This window comes from Salarias fasciatus, chromosome 6 (assembly GCF_902148845.1).
Source record: "Salarias fasciatus chromosome 6, fSalaFa1.1, whole genome shotgun sequence".
In the NCBI taxonomy this organism is placed as follows: Eukaryota; Metazoa; Chordata; class Actinopteri; order Blenniiformes; family Blenniidae; genus Salarias; species Salarias fasciatus.
Genome location: NC_043750.1, coordinates 20189049 through 20204255, shown reverse-complemented (window position 1 = coordinate 20204255; position 15207 = coordinate 20189049). Strand labels below are relative to the sequence as shown.

The 15207-nt window shown below is 42.3% G+C and overlaps 1 protein-coding gene across 1 annotated transcript; it reads left to right on the top strand.

The window, feature by feature from the left end:
• Nucleotides 1-4141: 4141 nt before the first annotated feature.
• LOC115389773 (gastrula zinc finger protein XlCGF17.1-like) lies at nucleotides 4142-4843 on the top strand. The gene has a single exon (XM_030093350.1). The coding sequence runs from the start codon at nucleotides 4142-4144 to the stop codon at nucleotides 4841-4843; it is 702 nt and encodes a 233-aa protein (XP_029949210.1).
• Nucleotides 4844-15207: the final 10364 nt, after the last annotated feature.

The window sequence follows — 15207 nt, the reverse complement described above, 5'->3', positions numbered from 1 at the left end:
TTTTCAGCACCCTTTCCACTTCATGTGCCTGCACAGTCAGTGCTTGGGAGCTGGAAGTTGGATGTGGCTGAGGGGGTGTGACTGCAGCCTTTTGGGCGGGGGTCTCAAAGCGTGCAAAGAAGGTGTTCAACTCCTCTGCTAGTGCGGTGCTCGGGACCACTCCTGAGTTTGTATGACCCTTGAAGTTTGTGATCTGCTGAATTCCCTGCCACACCAACCGAGAGTTGTTGTCAGAGAGGTGGCTTTCAATCCTCTGTCTGTGCTCTGCTTTCGCTTTCCTGATTCCTCTCTTCAGGTCAGCTCTGGCAGCACTGTACAGTTCCTTGCTTCCAGATCTGAAGGCGGTGTTTCGGTCCATGAGGAGTGTCTTGACATGGCTGTTCATCCAGGGCTTCTGATTTGGGAACACTCGGATGCGTTTTTCCACTGTTACATTCCCCGTACAGAACTTAATGTAGGATAGTACAGCCTCTGTGTGTAGGGTCAGGTCCTGGTGTTCAAAGACACTCCATTCAGTGTGCTGGAAACAGTGCTGGAGTTGAAGAAGAGCATCTTCGGGCCAGGTTGTGATGGTCTTGGTCACTGGAGCTGTGCCTCTTCTTAGCGGTGTGTAAGCAGGGGCGAGGAGCAGAGACAGGTGGTCTGACTGGCCTAAATGTGGCAGTTGTATGGCTCTGTATGCATGTTTGATGTTTGTATAGACGTGATCTAGGGTGTTTTCCCCTCTAGTAGCACAGCTTACATGTTGGTAGAATTTAGGCAGGACAGACTTCAGGTTTGCCTGGTTGAAGTCTCCTGCAACAATGTGTACGCCGTCGGGGTAAGACTGCTGTAATGTATTTAATACGTCCGCTAATAGCGTGAGAGCTATGCTAGTGTTAGCATCCGGTGGTATATAAGCGGCTGTGATTAGCACAGCTTTTAGCTCCCTGGGCAGGAAAAACGATACATGCGATATATGGCACAAACGGCCACCCATACCTGACTGCCACGGCCACGGCGCTGAGCGCCGTGCCTCGCGGGGGGCCCCCGTGGCGGGTCCGGGGTTTGTGTGTGCTCTGCTTCTCTCCTGCTTCTCTGCTTCTCTGCTTCTCTGACACCTCCGTGCTGGAGCCATTCACTGCGGCTGGCTCACATTTCGCCGAATTCGTCCGAACAAAATCATAAACGGCTGGTATTTGGACAAATAAATGACATAGTCGGCCTCTAAACGACCACTTTGTCGCCGAATTTAAAAAAAATCTCGATGAAGTTGACAACTTCTTCAAATGTACAACTTCAAGTTGTACATTTGAAGAGTTTAGAGCTAAAGTGAAATCAGCTTTAGCAGGTCGATTTCGGCTCGGGGAGGAGTGCAATGCACTATGTAGTATGCTGTAGTGTAAACGCTTTGCATACTGTCTGATGGACTGAGTAAGCAGGATGCAGGATGGATAGTATGAGTATGGAAGGATGTAGTAGGCAGTATGCGGTTTCGAACACAGCCCTCGAACCGTTTTCATGTCTGCTTTAAAGGGGCTGTGTCTATGGAAGTAAATTTGTGTCTTTATTTTTCAATCAAAAAAAAATTGCTCCAATGGCAAAACATGTTTTCAATCAGAAAAAATTTCACTTCAATCAAAAAAAACGTTTTCAATCAAAGAAAAAACTTGTTCAAACCCCCCAAAAATTCGATACCCCCCCAAAAAAACTGCATATAAACACGTTTTTTCTTTGATTGAAATTTTTTTTTTGGTTGAAAATACATTTTTTGATTGAAGTCCTATTTTTGGATTTGAGCCGTATTATGGGTAGGACATTTGTTGTTGCAACACATCCGCATGCTACTGAAACCGCATCTTCAGTAGCATCGCTTAAAAACGAATAAACTCACTTACTTGCCTTTATGAAAATGGCGAGAGTAAATAAGCATGTTGTCAGATATGGAGTCGAAAGTGATGCTCTTCTTTCATGTCACTGCTGCAACCCACGCCATCGGACGCCTCTTCCTCAGTCTGCTCTCCGTAACTTCTTTTCCACTTGGGAAACTGGATAAATCGTCTGTCCTGCTCCCATTCCATCGACGTGACCGATTGTGGTCGCCTGTCACGCAACAGGATCTTCCCGTTTTGAAGAAATAATGCCGCACTCAGAAAACGTGAATCGGAAAGTAGCTCGCCAGTGAGACCTGAACAATTCCTCAATGCAACAGCGTGATGACAGCCGCAAATAGAAACGGACTTCCCTGCACACAGAAGTAGCTAGCTTCCAGCTTCTAGCTTCTTCTGGAGAGATTCGTCATTGGTGTGGACACCTGTCACTCAAACATGCCCGACCAATGGAGAAGCATCCGCCCACTGCAGGACGTTTGTGTCAACATGATTCAATCAAAAAACATGCTTCAAAAAAGAGTTTTCAAAAAAGAGGTTTCAAAAAAGACGCTTCATAAAAGAGGTTTCAAAAAAGAAGCTCCAAAACTTTTTTCACTTCAATTGGAAAAAAGGTGTTTGAATGTCAAAACAAAGTCGAAACACTCCGAACATTTTTTTTTTTTGCTTTGATTGAAAACTTTTTTTTTTTGATTGAAGTTATGTCTTTGATTGAATAATAAAGAAACAAATGTCCTACCCATAATATGGCTGAAACCCCAAAAATAGGACTTCAATCAATAAATGTATTTTCAACCAAAAAAAAAAAAAAAATTCAATCAAAGAAAAAACGTGTTTATATGCAGTTTTTTTTGGGGTATCAAATATTTTTGGGGGGTTTGAACAAGTTTTTTCTTTGATTGAAAACATTTTTTTGATTGAAGTGAAGTTTTTTCTGATTGAAAACATGTTTTGCAATTGGAGCAACTTTTTTTTGATTGAAAAATAAAGACACAAATTTACCTCCATATGTATCATGCTTTTTTAGCTTGTCCAAACCCTAGAAATGGCATTAACATGGTAATAGTTTATTTTTGGCACAAAGAAAAAGTCATTTTGTGTGAAATAAAAGATTTTCTGGGGCTAATTCTGAAAACGTTCTGGTTCACTGAAAATCCCGCCTCTCCCCCTGTGGACTTTGACAGCATACTTCAACCAATCAGCGCTTCAGATGTTAATAGACGGGGACTGTAATATCCGTGCCAGTTTAATTGAATTTTAATGTGTGAGACCACGCAGCAGCAATGTAGCTTCGTGTTGTTACTGTAGTTTGTGTCAGCTTGCAGACTTTATTGCACTTTCAGCATTTCACTGGTGACAACAGTGTATATTCTCTTGTTCTATGATAGCAGTTCAGTGCTTGATACCAACTACCTCTTTGCTGTACGCTGGTATAGATGATTCAAGGAAATGTTATGTGTGTTACACTTAAGGCAGGAGCATAGTTTTTTTTTTTGTTCATGTTAGTAAAGCAGAATTTAAACAATTCCTTCATCGCTCTTCCATGGGTGAGAGAGCAACACTAGCTTGTCTGCGTCTTAGTGACAAGGCTGCTCTGTAGACAAGATATTTTTTTAGAATCACATGGCAAACTTTCCTCTGTTTCCACTTTTAATCCCCAGATCTTCAACAGCACCATGGTTGTCATTGAGAGGACGTTTTCTCTGAGGAGCAGCTCTGGAAGCCAGAATAGAAACTCTACTGTGGACCAGCAGGAACCTCCTCACATTAAAGTGGAACATGAGGAACCAGAACCCCAACAGATTAAAGAGGAGGAGGAGGAGGAGGAGGAGGAGGAGGAGGAGGAGGAGGAACTACATCACCCACAGATTAAAGAGGAGGAGGAGGAACTAGATCATCCACAGATTAAAGAGGAGGAGGAAATCTACACCTGTGAAGACTTCAAGCAGGAGACTGATGCCTCTCTTCAAACTGTGACTGGTGAGACAATGGATTCAAAACCAGATGAAGAGCTTCACTTTGGTAACCCTGTGCCAGCTGTGAGTCACGACCATCAAAGAACCTGTGAAGATTCAGGGCCACAAAGAAATGCAGCCCTGACATTAAACAACAGAGTTCAAACAGACAGGAAGGATTATTGTGACGTATGTCAGAAACATTTCAAACACAGTCAAAGGTCTCTGAAAGTCTACAGCATTCACAAATGTGAGATGCCATGTTTTTGTAAAGTGTGTGGAAAAAGTTTCTGTCGGACTGATCATTTGACTGTCCACATGAGAACTCACAAAGGTGAGAAGCTGCATTCATGTGAAACATGTGGGAAAAGTTATAGTTACAGAAGTCAATTGACTGTCCACATGAGGTGTCACACAGGTGAGAAGCCATATTCTTGTCAGAACTGTGGGAAATGTTTCAGTCGCCAACACAGTCTGACACTCCATATGAGGACTCACACAGGTGAGAAGTCTTATTCTTGTGAAAGCTGTGGGAAAGCATTTGGTAGCAGTAGTGAATTGACTGTCCACATGAGGTGTCACACAGGTGAGAAGCCATATTCTTGTCAGAACTGTGGGAAGTGTTTCAGTCGCCAAGGCCATCTTACTGTCCACATGAGGTCTCACACAGGTGTGAAGCCTTATTCTTGTGAAATGTGTGGGAAAGCATTTGGTAGCAGTGGTATATTGACTGTCCACATGAGGTCTCACACAAGTGAGAAGCCATATTCTTGTCAGAACTGTGGGAAATGTTTCAATCACCGACACAGTCTGACACTCCATATGAGGACTCACACAGGTGAGAAGCCATATGATTGTCAGACATGTGGGAAATGTTACAGTCGCCGAGACCGTCTGACTGTCCACATGAGGACTCACACAGGTGAGAAGCCTTATTCTTGTGAAAGCTGTGGGAAAGCATTTGGTAGCAGTAGTGAATTGACTGTCCACATGAGGACTCACACAAATGAGAAGCCTTAGTAAAACGTGTGGGAAAAACTATGATTACAGGAGTCAGTTGACTGTCCACGTGAGGACTCACACAGGTGAGAAACCTTATTCTTGTAAAACATGTGGTGAAGCTTTCTGTCTCAGGTCCCAGGTCACTGGCCACAAAAGGATTCATGTGGATTAAAAGGTAGGTTAATTAATCACCCTAAATTGCCCCTAGGTATGAATGTGTGAGTGAATGGTTGTTTGTCTATATATGTCAGCCCTGCGACAGACTGGCGAACTGTCCAGGGTGTACCCCGCCTTCGCCCACAGCAGCTGGGATCGGCTCCAGCCACCCGCGACCCCGAAAGGGATAAAGCGGCAGAAAATGAATGAATGAATGAATGGATTAAAAGCCTTTTTCCTGTAAAACATGATGTAAAAAGTTTTAGTCATGGTGGAAAATAAACTGTCAACATGAAGATTTACACCAGTTAGAAGCATTGTTCTTGTTAAAAGTGGGAAATGTGTCAATGATCATTTGGCACTCCACGTCAGGATTCACCCTGGTGAGAATGAGAAATAGTTTTGAAGGACATCTGGAACAGTCATGTTATTTTAATGTTCTTCAGTTTGTTTCCACTTCTAGTTTTGAATCAATCAAATGGCCTGTTTTGCAATGAGAGCAGTTATGCTCATTTGTTAAAAATGTAAATAAATACTTTCAGTTCTTCAGATGGTTTCTGGTTTGATTGTTTTTTGCTTTTGCTGATCTTTCTTGTCACATCTGTCTGAGATCAATCCATTTTTTAACCAGTGGCGGCTGCTGGTCTTCCAAAGAGGGGAAGCTCATTTTCAGCATACATTGTAATATGTGTAATCTGTTTTTTGTATGTAAATTCTATTAGCTTTCATGCCTTTTGTATGCCCTGTCTAAGTTCCAGAGGGACAGATCCTCAAAGCCCACTTGTGACCAGACAACACCTCCCTGAGATAGTTTCATCCAGAGGCATGGCCAGAAGTACATTTTATTGGTGACAGCACTTCAGTCAGCAGCTCACCTGGTCAGACCAGGACAGCTGAAGAGACCTGTTACTTTTCCCCACCTTTCGGCACCAGCTCAGTCTTAGGAGTTGATCTGTTATGCAGTTTAACACCAATTTTCTCTTCGTAAGGAAGAATATCAAATGGCTTCGCCAAAATCCGGTCCACAACATTCACATTGTCTGCCGTTGTGTGCAGCTCGCGAGCTGCTGGAGCTGCTGGAGGCTGGAGGCTGTGTGAGAGAAGGGGAGAAGCTCCACAGCTGCTAGTCGAGGACAGAAACCACAGAGTGACCGAAACGAGTCTCCAAACACAACGCTAGTCGTTTTTCACAAACACAAAGTCTCCAGGGATCTGCAAAGCCTCCGAATCAACTCAGCACAACAGAATGAAAAACTTCAGAAGCTCTTTGGTGCATTTTTTTTACTTCAAGATCGCTGATTTGCTCATTTTGCTGTCAATCAAGCTTCACACAGATCATCCAATCACCATGCAGAAGCTCAGCGTCCAGGCCAGCCCACTGCCCCATAGACCCCCAGAGACGCTGAGCGTCCGTGGGCGGGACCAGCCCAGTATTTTATCCAATGAGCGTCCAGTTTCACTGCAGCAGAACAACCCACTCTAGCTTCCGCATGGACGCTCAGCGTCCGGCTGTTTAAAGCGCCGTGCCGCTGCGAGGAGGAGTGAGAAAAAAGCCAAGTCAATTACTTGAGATAAGTAGCCGATTCTGAACAAAAGATGAACGTGTTGTAGCGCATATTTAGTCAATGAAATGTTCACACAACAGTAAATATTGGACCACTTATTTTTTGACATTTTAGGGGAAGTTGAGCTTCCCTTGCAGTCTTAGAGCAATCGCCACTGTTTTTAACAATGCCAAAAACAACACAGACACCTCAAGGCATTTTTCCAGAGAGTAACCATGAGCAAGTACAGGAGACGGTGGAAATGCAAGGCTCCAAAAAGTCTGAAAAGTCACCTCCCACCCTTTTCAGAACCAGGCTGGGAGGTGGGGAAATCCTGCTTTTTCAGTCAGTTTTGGGGATAGAAAGAGAAAATAAAGGAAGCAAAGGTGTCCAGATTTCAACTAACTTAGCAAACTGCCCTCTGGAAGGGCTGCCAAAAATGCACGGCAGATGTAACTCATAGATCAACACATTTATTTTTCCACATGTACATGTACGCAGCCTCACCACATAGCCTGCTCCCCGTTCCTGCACTACTAATTGAGAAATAAACTCTGGACTCTCTCTATAGTCACTGTTGGTCTTGCAGGTTGCAAACCTGAAACAAAACACACAATCCGACATCAGCCATGATATATTATGCCTTTTAAAGACATGATCTTAACTTTTAACTCACCAACACTATGTACATTGCCTTGTAAACCAGCCCCGCCCACTTCTCATCCGCGTTTGGATTTTGGAGTTGGGTTCAGTCTGAGCAGGAGCCCATAGAAGGGGATTTCACTCCGTCGTGAACGGCCGAGCCAATCAGCGTTGCCGCTTTTTGTTTTCAAATTTTTTTGGTGAATTCAAGTGCCTAAACCGGAAGTGACATCATCACTGCGTGTAGCGGAGATTATGGACTTTAACCATTGTCTGAAAGCCGCAATAAGTAAAGTTATAGCCCAAATACCAAGTATTACAACAATCAAGCAAGAGCAAGAGTCTGCGCTTGTTGAGTTTCTCACAGGAAAAGACGTTTTCGTGTGTTTTTGCATGTAAGGAAGCTAGAGCTAATGAGCTAAAGCTAACCCTTAGAGAAGCGAACACATTTTGATGGCGTATTTGTTTGGAAGCGCTGAGTGGCTGAAATGCGCTGTCAGTCAAAGGAGTAACCGACACCCCCTGCTAGAAGTTTCTATGGGCTCCTATCCAGACTAAGCCCAAGTCCAAATCCAATGTGGATGAGGAGTGGGCGGGTCTGGTTCACGACGCTACCGTGTGCACTCTTGAACGTGAAATCATACCCATGAATGTGCCACCAAACCACGCCCCCTTATGGCAAGCTTATATACACATATCCCTCCCACACGCATTAACCACCCTCACGTGTGAATGAATAATGACAAATAATCAAACACAAATATGCATCTTTCTCATAAAAATAACAGAAAATATTTCTATCTCTTCCCTCACAGGAAAGTTATACAAAAGGCAAAAACAGGAGGATAACCATGAAGGAAGACGGTTCACCTCTGAACAGTGTCTGGGACACTGTGGTTGCGACTGCACAAAACGTTGATCATGAAGAAATTGACAGATTCTATGAACCTGGATTTGATCCTCCAGACTGCTCCAAAGGCTCTCAGAGTGTAAAGGTCACAGACCTTGATTCCCCCCAGTGTCATCAGCTGATGAAATTGCTCGATTTCAACCGAGGAAACAAAGTTTAGGATGTTGTTCTGTCTTTCCTCAGGATCACATCTGTGGTGATTTGACTCCACTAAGTCCTTTCTTCTGCCTGTACAGGCTACAGCAATGCCCAGTTAAGACAATCAATTAAGCACTGTTATTTGGTCAAATTTGCTCCAAATGAGATGAGATTTATGGAATGTGTTCACACCTCTGCCAGAAAGTCATTAATAGAATCTGGAAGCCCCACCTCCTTCTTGAAGCTACTTCCTGTTTGGGAGGAGCTAATAAATTATATCCACCAGTTCAGGATTTTCTAGTTCCCAGAGGCCTCACAGTTGAAATTTCAGGCCTGTATCTGCTGTAGAGACCAAATGAGAGCAAAAGAGCTACAGAGGTCAAAGGTCACAGTAGGCTTCATGTGTCAGCGAGGCTTTGGAGGGTTAAGTGACTGTTGTAACTGCAACTGCCTTTGTCATTTCCACTGCTGTGTATAGTACGAGCTGTTGCGCATACTTAAATGTTCAATTAACACACTTTATTGAGTTTACAAAAATGTCTTGAGAACAATGCATTATGGCACAAAGTGGTCAAAAACTTCCGGATGGATCAAAGGAGCCAGAAACAGGAGCGACAGGAGCTGCAATAGTAGTGTATGGTTACAGAGGGGCGATGAACAGCAGAACATCAAACCAGCTAAGTGTGTTCTCTGTGGAGATGTACGCCATTTTGATGGCATTAGGCATGTTTACATGGGCCCCACATAATCGGCTTGTAGGGCGCAGCGGATTGTAAATGCGTCACGTAAACGCCCAAGTTGATCCGCTTCACTCGGAGCGGATCGTATTTCGGTGCCGATTGTACGAGGTGGTGTACACCGATCGATAATCCACTCCGTGTCTCATATCAACGCGGCCTAACAGCGGTTTGGATTAAACGGGGGATTATTTGTTTCGTGCATGCGTTCCCTTGTACGTAGTGACATGATGACATGCGCAGTAAACGGGAAGCAGGAAAGTCAAAAACAAGCAGAAGAACTCGACGCTGTCTGAACAAGAACAAGAACTGGAGAGGTAAGATGACCACAAATTGCGTAACAGCAAGTTCTTAAATGAGCGCCATAGCAGACAACTAGCGACTGCCCGACCGGTGTTATGGATTAACTGGTTCCCTTGTTTATGAGTGACATGTTTCTGTGTAAACACATGCTGGTAACAGACTTACAAAAGACTCTAAACCTATAGATTTTCTGTAACTGTAGATAACCAACGTTCGCTAGAACGACTACAAGTCTCAGTCGGCATTTCAACATCTGTTGGTCACAAGTTAACACGGACACCAGTTAATTTGAAACATCAGCATGCAGAGCAGAGCCCCGGTTCACACACCGAGACGTGCTGCTCGGCAGGGTGGACTCCGGCCAGGGGAGCACCCGCCCTTTGAACAGCGTATCATGGGGATGTTGGAACATTTTTTGAGCAGATATCAAGCAGATAAAAACACTGTCCTTGGCGCTGAGGACTGCTGGCTGCAAAGCTAAAGACCTGAAAGTTCCGCGAGAGACTTTGTGCGCGTGTCACAGGACACATATAATCCACTTCACATAGGGCCCTTGCAAACAAGGATTCATCGTGAATCGCTTTGTATGCTGTTCATGTATACACGCGCATTTAACATGATTGTTTTCAACCGGATTGAAAAAACACCCATGTAAACTGGGCCACTGATGGGGATCAGAGAGAGAAAGGCAAAGTCATCTGCAGTGACTCAGTATCTGTGTTAAAGAGCATCCACTCAGGTAGATCCCACAGTAGACAAGATTTACTTCATAAAGTAATGCTGGAACACACAGAAATGAAGGGACAAGGGATGGAAATTGGATTCATGTGGGTTCCTGCGCATGTGGTTGCTGGAGGGGATGAAAGAGCCAAAGAAACTTTGAGGAAGGAACATATTGATACACCCATCACACTATCCAGATCAGAGCAACAATTCATAGTGTGGAAATAAATAAATAAAAAGTGGGAGTTGCAATGGGACAAAGAGAAAAGAGGAAGTCACCTTTACAGTTTCCAAAAGGAAATGGGAAGTACGAGGATGGGAGGAGGCAGCGGAGAAGAGGCAAAACTATTACTCGACTAAGAATTGGACTTTTTATCTAAATAACACAAAACATCTAATGGGGATACATCCAACAGGATTCTGTGATAAATGAAAAGAGCCAGAAACAGTAGAACATGTCTTAGTGAACTGCAGGAAATATGGGCAAGAAAGAAGGAGAAGGATGGCAGGATTTAGGAGAAAAGGAATGGAAGGGGGAGGGGTGAAGGAAATATTGAAATGGGAAGGTGTGGAGGATATCTGATTTGCTCCCTAAAAGAAACGGCCTTGATGGGAAAAGTAAAAGAATATTATAAGATAGAAGTATAACAACCAGGAGATGGCGAAAAGCAACGAAGAGTATGGAAGCTGCCATTAAACACCACAGAAGAAGAAGAAGAAGAAGAAGAAACACGTCTATAGCCACCACCCTAGCAACAAGGACATCATAGTGTGGCCACAATGTTGTTCATCAAGCTGAAAGAACGTTCGCCAAAATGAATAAACTAAGGTTTATGGACACCAACTGAACGGAGAATATGGGAATAACGCAGAAATTTGTCACTCGAAAAGTACTCTGTAGTGTTCTTTGAAGTATCTTTAGATACATCATTTTCCACCAAAAACAGAAGAGATGTCTGCCATGTTTTTCATCGGAGCAGGCAGAGAGACGGCAGTCATGTGACCTGAAGATAGGCCCACAGGAAAGACTGGAATCATCAAACATAGCATTGTAACACACTCCAGGCATTTTTCGTGACATGTCTACAATTTGTGCTGCGGACCGACCTGTTACACAATATGGAGAGAGACTGCTTCTTGGAGGTTTGTGAGTCTTCTAAAAGTAGAATGGGAAGCACAGCTTTCAGCTATTAGGGTCCTGTCATGTGGAAGTACCTCCCAATTTCAGTTCAGGAAGTTAACAGTCTACTCTTGTCTGTAATTTTAAGGTTAGGCTGAAGACCTTTGTATTTTAAAAAGCTCACAGCTCGGGCTGGCTCAGTGGACCATTTCTAGAGAAGCTGCAGCAACAATAGGAGCCTCAGTGTGTCATGACTCAAATTCCATATTCTTGTGGAATTTAGTAGTTTTCACGGGTACGGGAGGGGCTGCCTCTCTGAGCAGCAGAAAAACGAGGAAAGCTCAAACACACAGGCACGAAGGAAAAAAAACGCTTTGGGGGTGTTTTTGATGAGTACATAACTATATAACAAGGTTCAAACATAAAAAAAGTGAGTTTTGCATGATACAGCCCCGTTAAAAATAAAATATGTAATAAATCCTAAACTGGCCTTTTGTTCTGCACCTTTCTGAGTCATAAATAATAACTCTCTGAATGAGAACAGTGTGACCAGCAACATAACAAAAAAGGCCACAAGGACATCATTCCCAGAATTGTGCCTAAATTTGAACAATCCATCCAACTTGGTCAAACCGTGTACTCGACAATGAACAACTCTAGGAATCATTCAATTCATCACACAAGAGTCTCTAATCTGCCTCTCTAATTCTGGTTTAGTGCCAGTTTGAGCAAAATTGAATTGATTATTTTCATTTTATGCAACCTTTTCTTTAAGTCTTAAGTAGAAGCGCGCCATGATTTCCTCATGTCAAATGATTTCCTCATGTCAAATGATTTAAACAAAAGCCAACAACAGCGGTGGGTATCCCACAACATAAAATATCAGCATTCCTTTACTTGTCACGTGCCCTTGAGCATCAATTACAGCTTAACAACATTTCATACTATTCATATGTGGATTTATTGACTGCTGATGAAGCCTCCCCTCAGGTCTTTGAGGTTCTGAGCCACACAGCTATGAGGCAGATCAGCTGATCTCAGAGGTTTTCTATGGGGTTCAGGTCTATAGAAAACGCAGGCCACTAATTTCAGGTACTCCAGTCTCCAGCAGACATGAAAAGAATGATGCCGCCTGGATGAGCTGGAGTGTTGTCGTTCACAGAGATGAAATGAAGCCTGTGTTGTTCAGGCAGTTCAGTGGTGACTCAACACACCTGCCCACACTAAGGCCGATGGTGCAGATTGGCAGCCTCGCTTCCGTCAGTCTGCCCCAGGGCAGCTGTGGCTACAGTAGTAGCTTACCACCACCCAGTATGGAGAGAGTGAATAATGCAATGTAAAGCGTCTTTGAGTGTCCAATAAAGCACTATATAAAACCAATCCATTGTTATTATTATTATTATTATTATTATTATTATCATTATTATTATTATTATTATTATTAAGTGCTGAGCTTTAAAGGAAGTGGGCGTAGTGAATGTGTCCACCAAAGTGTTTTGGGATTGTTGGATTATGTGTTTGATGAGTTTGACGAGGGGAAGCAAAAATACCATTCACTTCCATTGTGTCTGCTGCGAAGCCCTCCTCGACTCACCTCTGTATAAACAACAGCTGGCCCTCACAAAAAAAGTAAGTATGCTGTTCGAAATGACTAAGGAATTGCGCTAAATGGGCCAATTTGCCAAGATGTTGAAGTAGTTTAGTTTAGTTTAGTTTGTTTCTTTTGTTTAAAACAACACAAAAACAAAAAACCAAAAAGATGAAAATACATCAATGTCATCAGTCTAGACACAACAAACGAAAGAAAAGGAGCAGAAAGAAGAACAATCTTATTATATCTGCCCCTTTACATACAAATTATTTGAACTAATACAAATTAACAATATTCGAAAAACTCACATTCACTAAATCAAATTTTTCACCTGCAACAAATTAGTTTTCATTTTCATATTTATCCAATGTGGAATTTTTTTATGTTTCTTAAATGTCATAATTGTTTTACACTCTTTGATTTCCTGTTTCAGAGCATTCCATAAGTTCACTCCTTTCACTGCAATGCTTCTTTCTTTGAGTTTGGTTCTGAATCTGGTTTTTTTTGAACATGTCTAGTCCTTTAAGATTGTATTTACTAGTTCTTATTTCAAATATATTCTGAAGATTTACAGGCAATAAATTCCAATTTGCCTTATACATTATTTTTAGGATACTTAAATGTGCATTAAGGAGTTTTACAACCTTAAAAATACTTATTTTCCACCATAAATATGTTACACATTTTTAATCATGTGTACAATGTGCCCTGACATATTTATTACAAGTACCTCTAACAGCGCTAAATTGTCACTTGAAAGTTGCAGTGCCGGTCCGGCACCAGAATTTTTTGGGGGAGAATTTGACATGAATGACGTAATGCACGCTCCAGCTGGTTAAGTTTCGTTTTGTCCGCCATTACTCCGCCAGATGCTTAGTGAGCAACAACTGAGCAGGATCTTCCAGAAAGTAAGAACAGACTGGCTTCTAGCACTGCTACAGCTCCAGCACAGACTCCACCAGGTAAAAGAAACTTACATTTTACCTGAGCGCTACTAAACGAGCGATGAAGGAGTCCCCCTCTTCCGTGCACGCAAGCCACAGGCACGAGTTTTTCACTAAGCTGCATTACGCCCAAGGCCTGCAGGGGGCGCTGTTTCGCATAAAACGTGCAAACTCCTTAATGCACCTTTAAATCAACAATATCATGAAATTTTAAAACTTTCAGTTTAATAAATAATGGATTAGACGGCTCTCGATAATGACTATTTGTATTTATCCTTATAGACCTTTTTTGTAGAATGACAATTGTCTTGTAAATAAGTTTTACATGTCGTACCCCACACTTCAACACAATACATGAGATAAGGTAAAATCATAGTGTTATACAATGTTAACAAAGCACAACTGTTCAGAAAAAACTTCAACTCTCTGTGTAACACAGAAACGGCTTTCCCAGTTTTCAATTGGGTGTAATTAATGTGAGATTTCCACTTTAGATCGTCATCAATCATCTCTCCTAAGAATTTTGTTTCTGTTACACAATGAATTTCAACTCCATCTATTTCAAGTTTTACTTTCACTTTTTCCTTATTATTAAACAACATAAAATTTGTTTTTTGGCATTTAGGATCAATCCGTTTAAATCAAACCAGTGTTTTATTACTTTCAATTCTTCATTCACTACTTTTGTGACTTCTTGTATGCTTTTACCTGAATGAAATAATGTGGTATCATCTGCGAATAGAATTTTCTTCTGTCAGACTGTTGGACACTTTAGCAAAATCATTCATGTACAAAATGAATAACTTTGGCCCAAGTATCGAACCTTGGGGCACACCACATTTAATTTGCCGTAGTTCAGATTTAGTGTCATTTACTTGTACATATTGGTTTCTGTTTTCCAAGTAACTTGAAAGCCAATGGTGAGCTACTCCTCGGATGCCATACTTACTCATTTTACACCCTTTAAAGGTGCATTAAAGGTGCATTAAGGAGTTTTTCAACTTTAAAAATACTCATTTTCCACAATAAATATGTTTCAAATATTCAATGATTCAATGTGCCCTGACATATTCATTGCAAGTACCTGTAACAGCGCTAAATTGTCACTTGAAAGTTGCAGTGCCGGTCCGGCACCAGAATTTTTTTGCTGAGAATTTGCGATGATGTGACGTAATGAGCGCTCCGGCTAGCCTGATTTCCTTAAGTTTCGTTTTGTCCGCCATTACTCCGCCAGATGCTTAGTGAGCAACAACTGAGCAGGAGCTTCCAGAAAGTAAGAAAAGACTGGCTTCTAGCACTGCCACAACTCCAGCAGACTTCACCAAGTAAAAGAAACTTAAATTTTACTCGAGCGCTACTAAAAGAGCGAGGAAGGAGTTCCCCTCTTCCGTGCATGTACATGGACGCAAGCCACAGACACGAGCGTTTCACTAAGCTGCAGTTACGCCCAAGGCCTGCAGGGGCCGTTGTTTCGCATAAAACGAGCAAACTCCTTAATGCACCTTTAAAGGACAGTTTGACTGTATGAATTATGTAAAAAAAAAAAAAAAAAAAGAAAAAAGAAAAAACTTTTT

Coding starts and splice junctions, on each gene's coding strand:
- LOC115389773 (XM_030093350.1), top strand. CDS start 4,142: ATGAGAACTCACAAAGGTGAGAAGCTGCATTCATGTGAAACATGTGGG.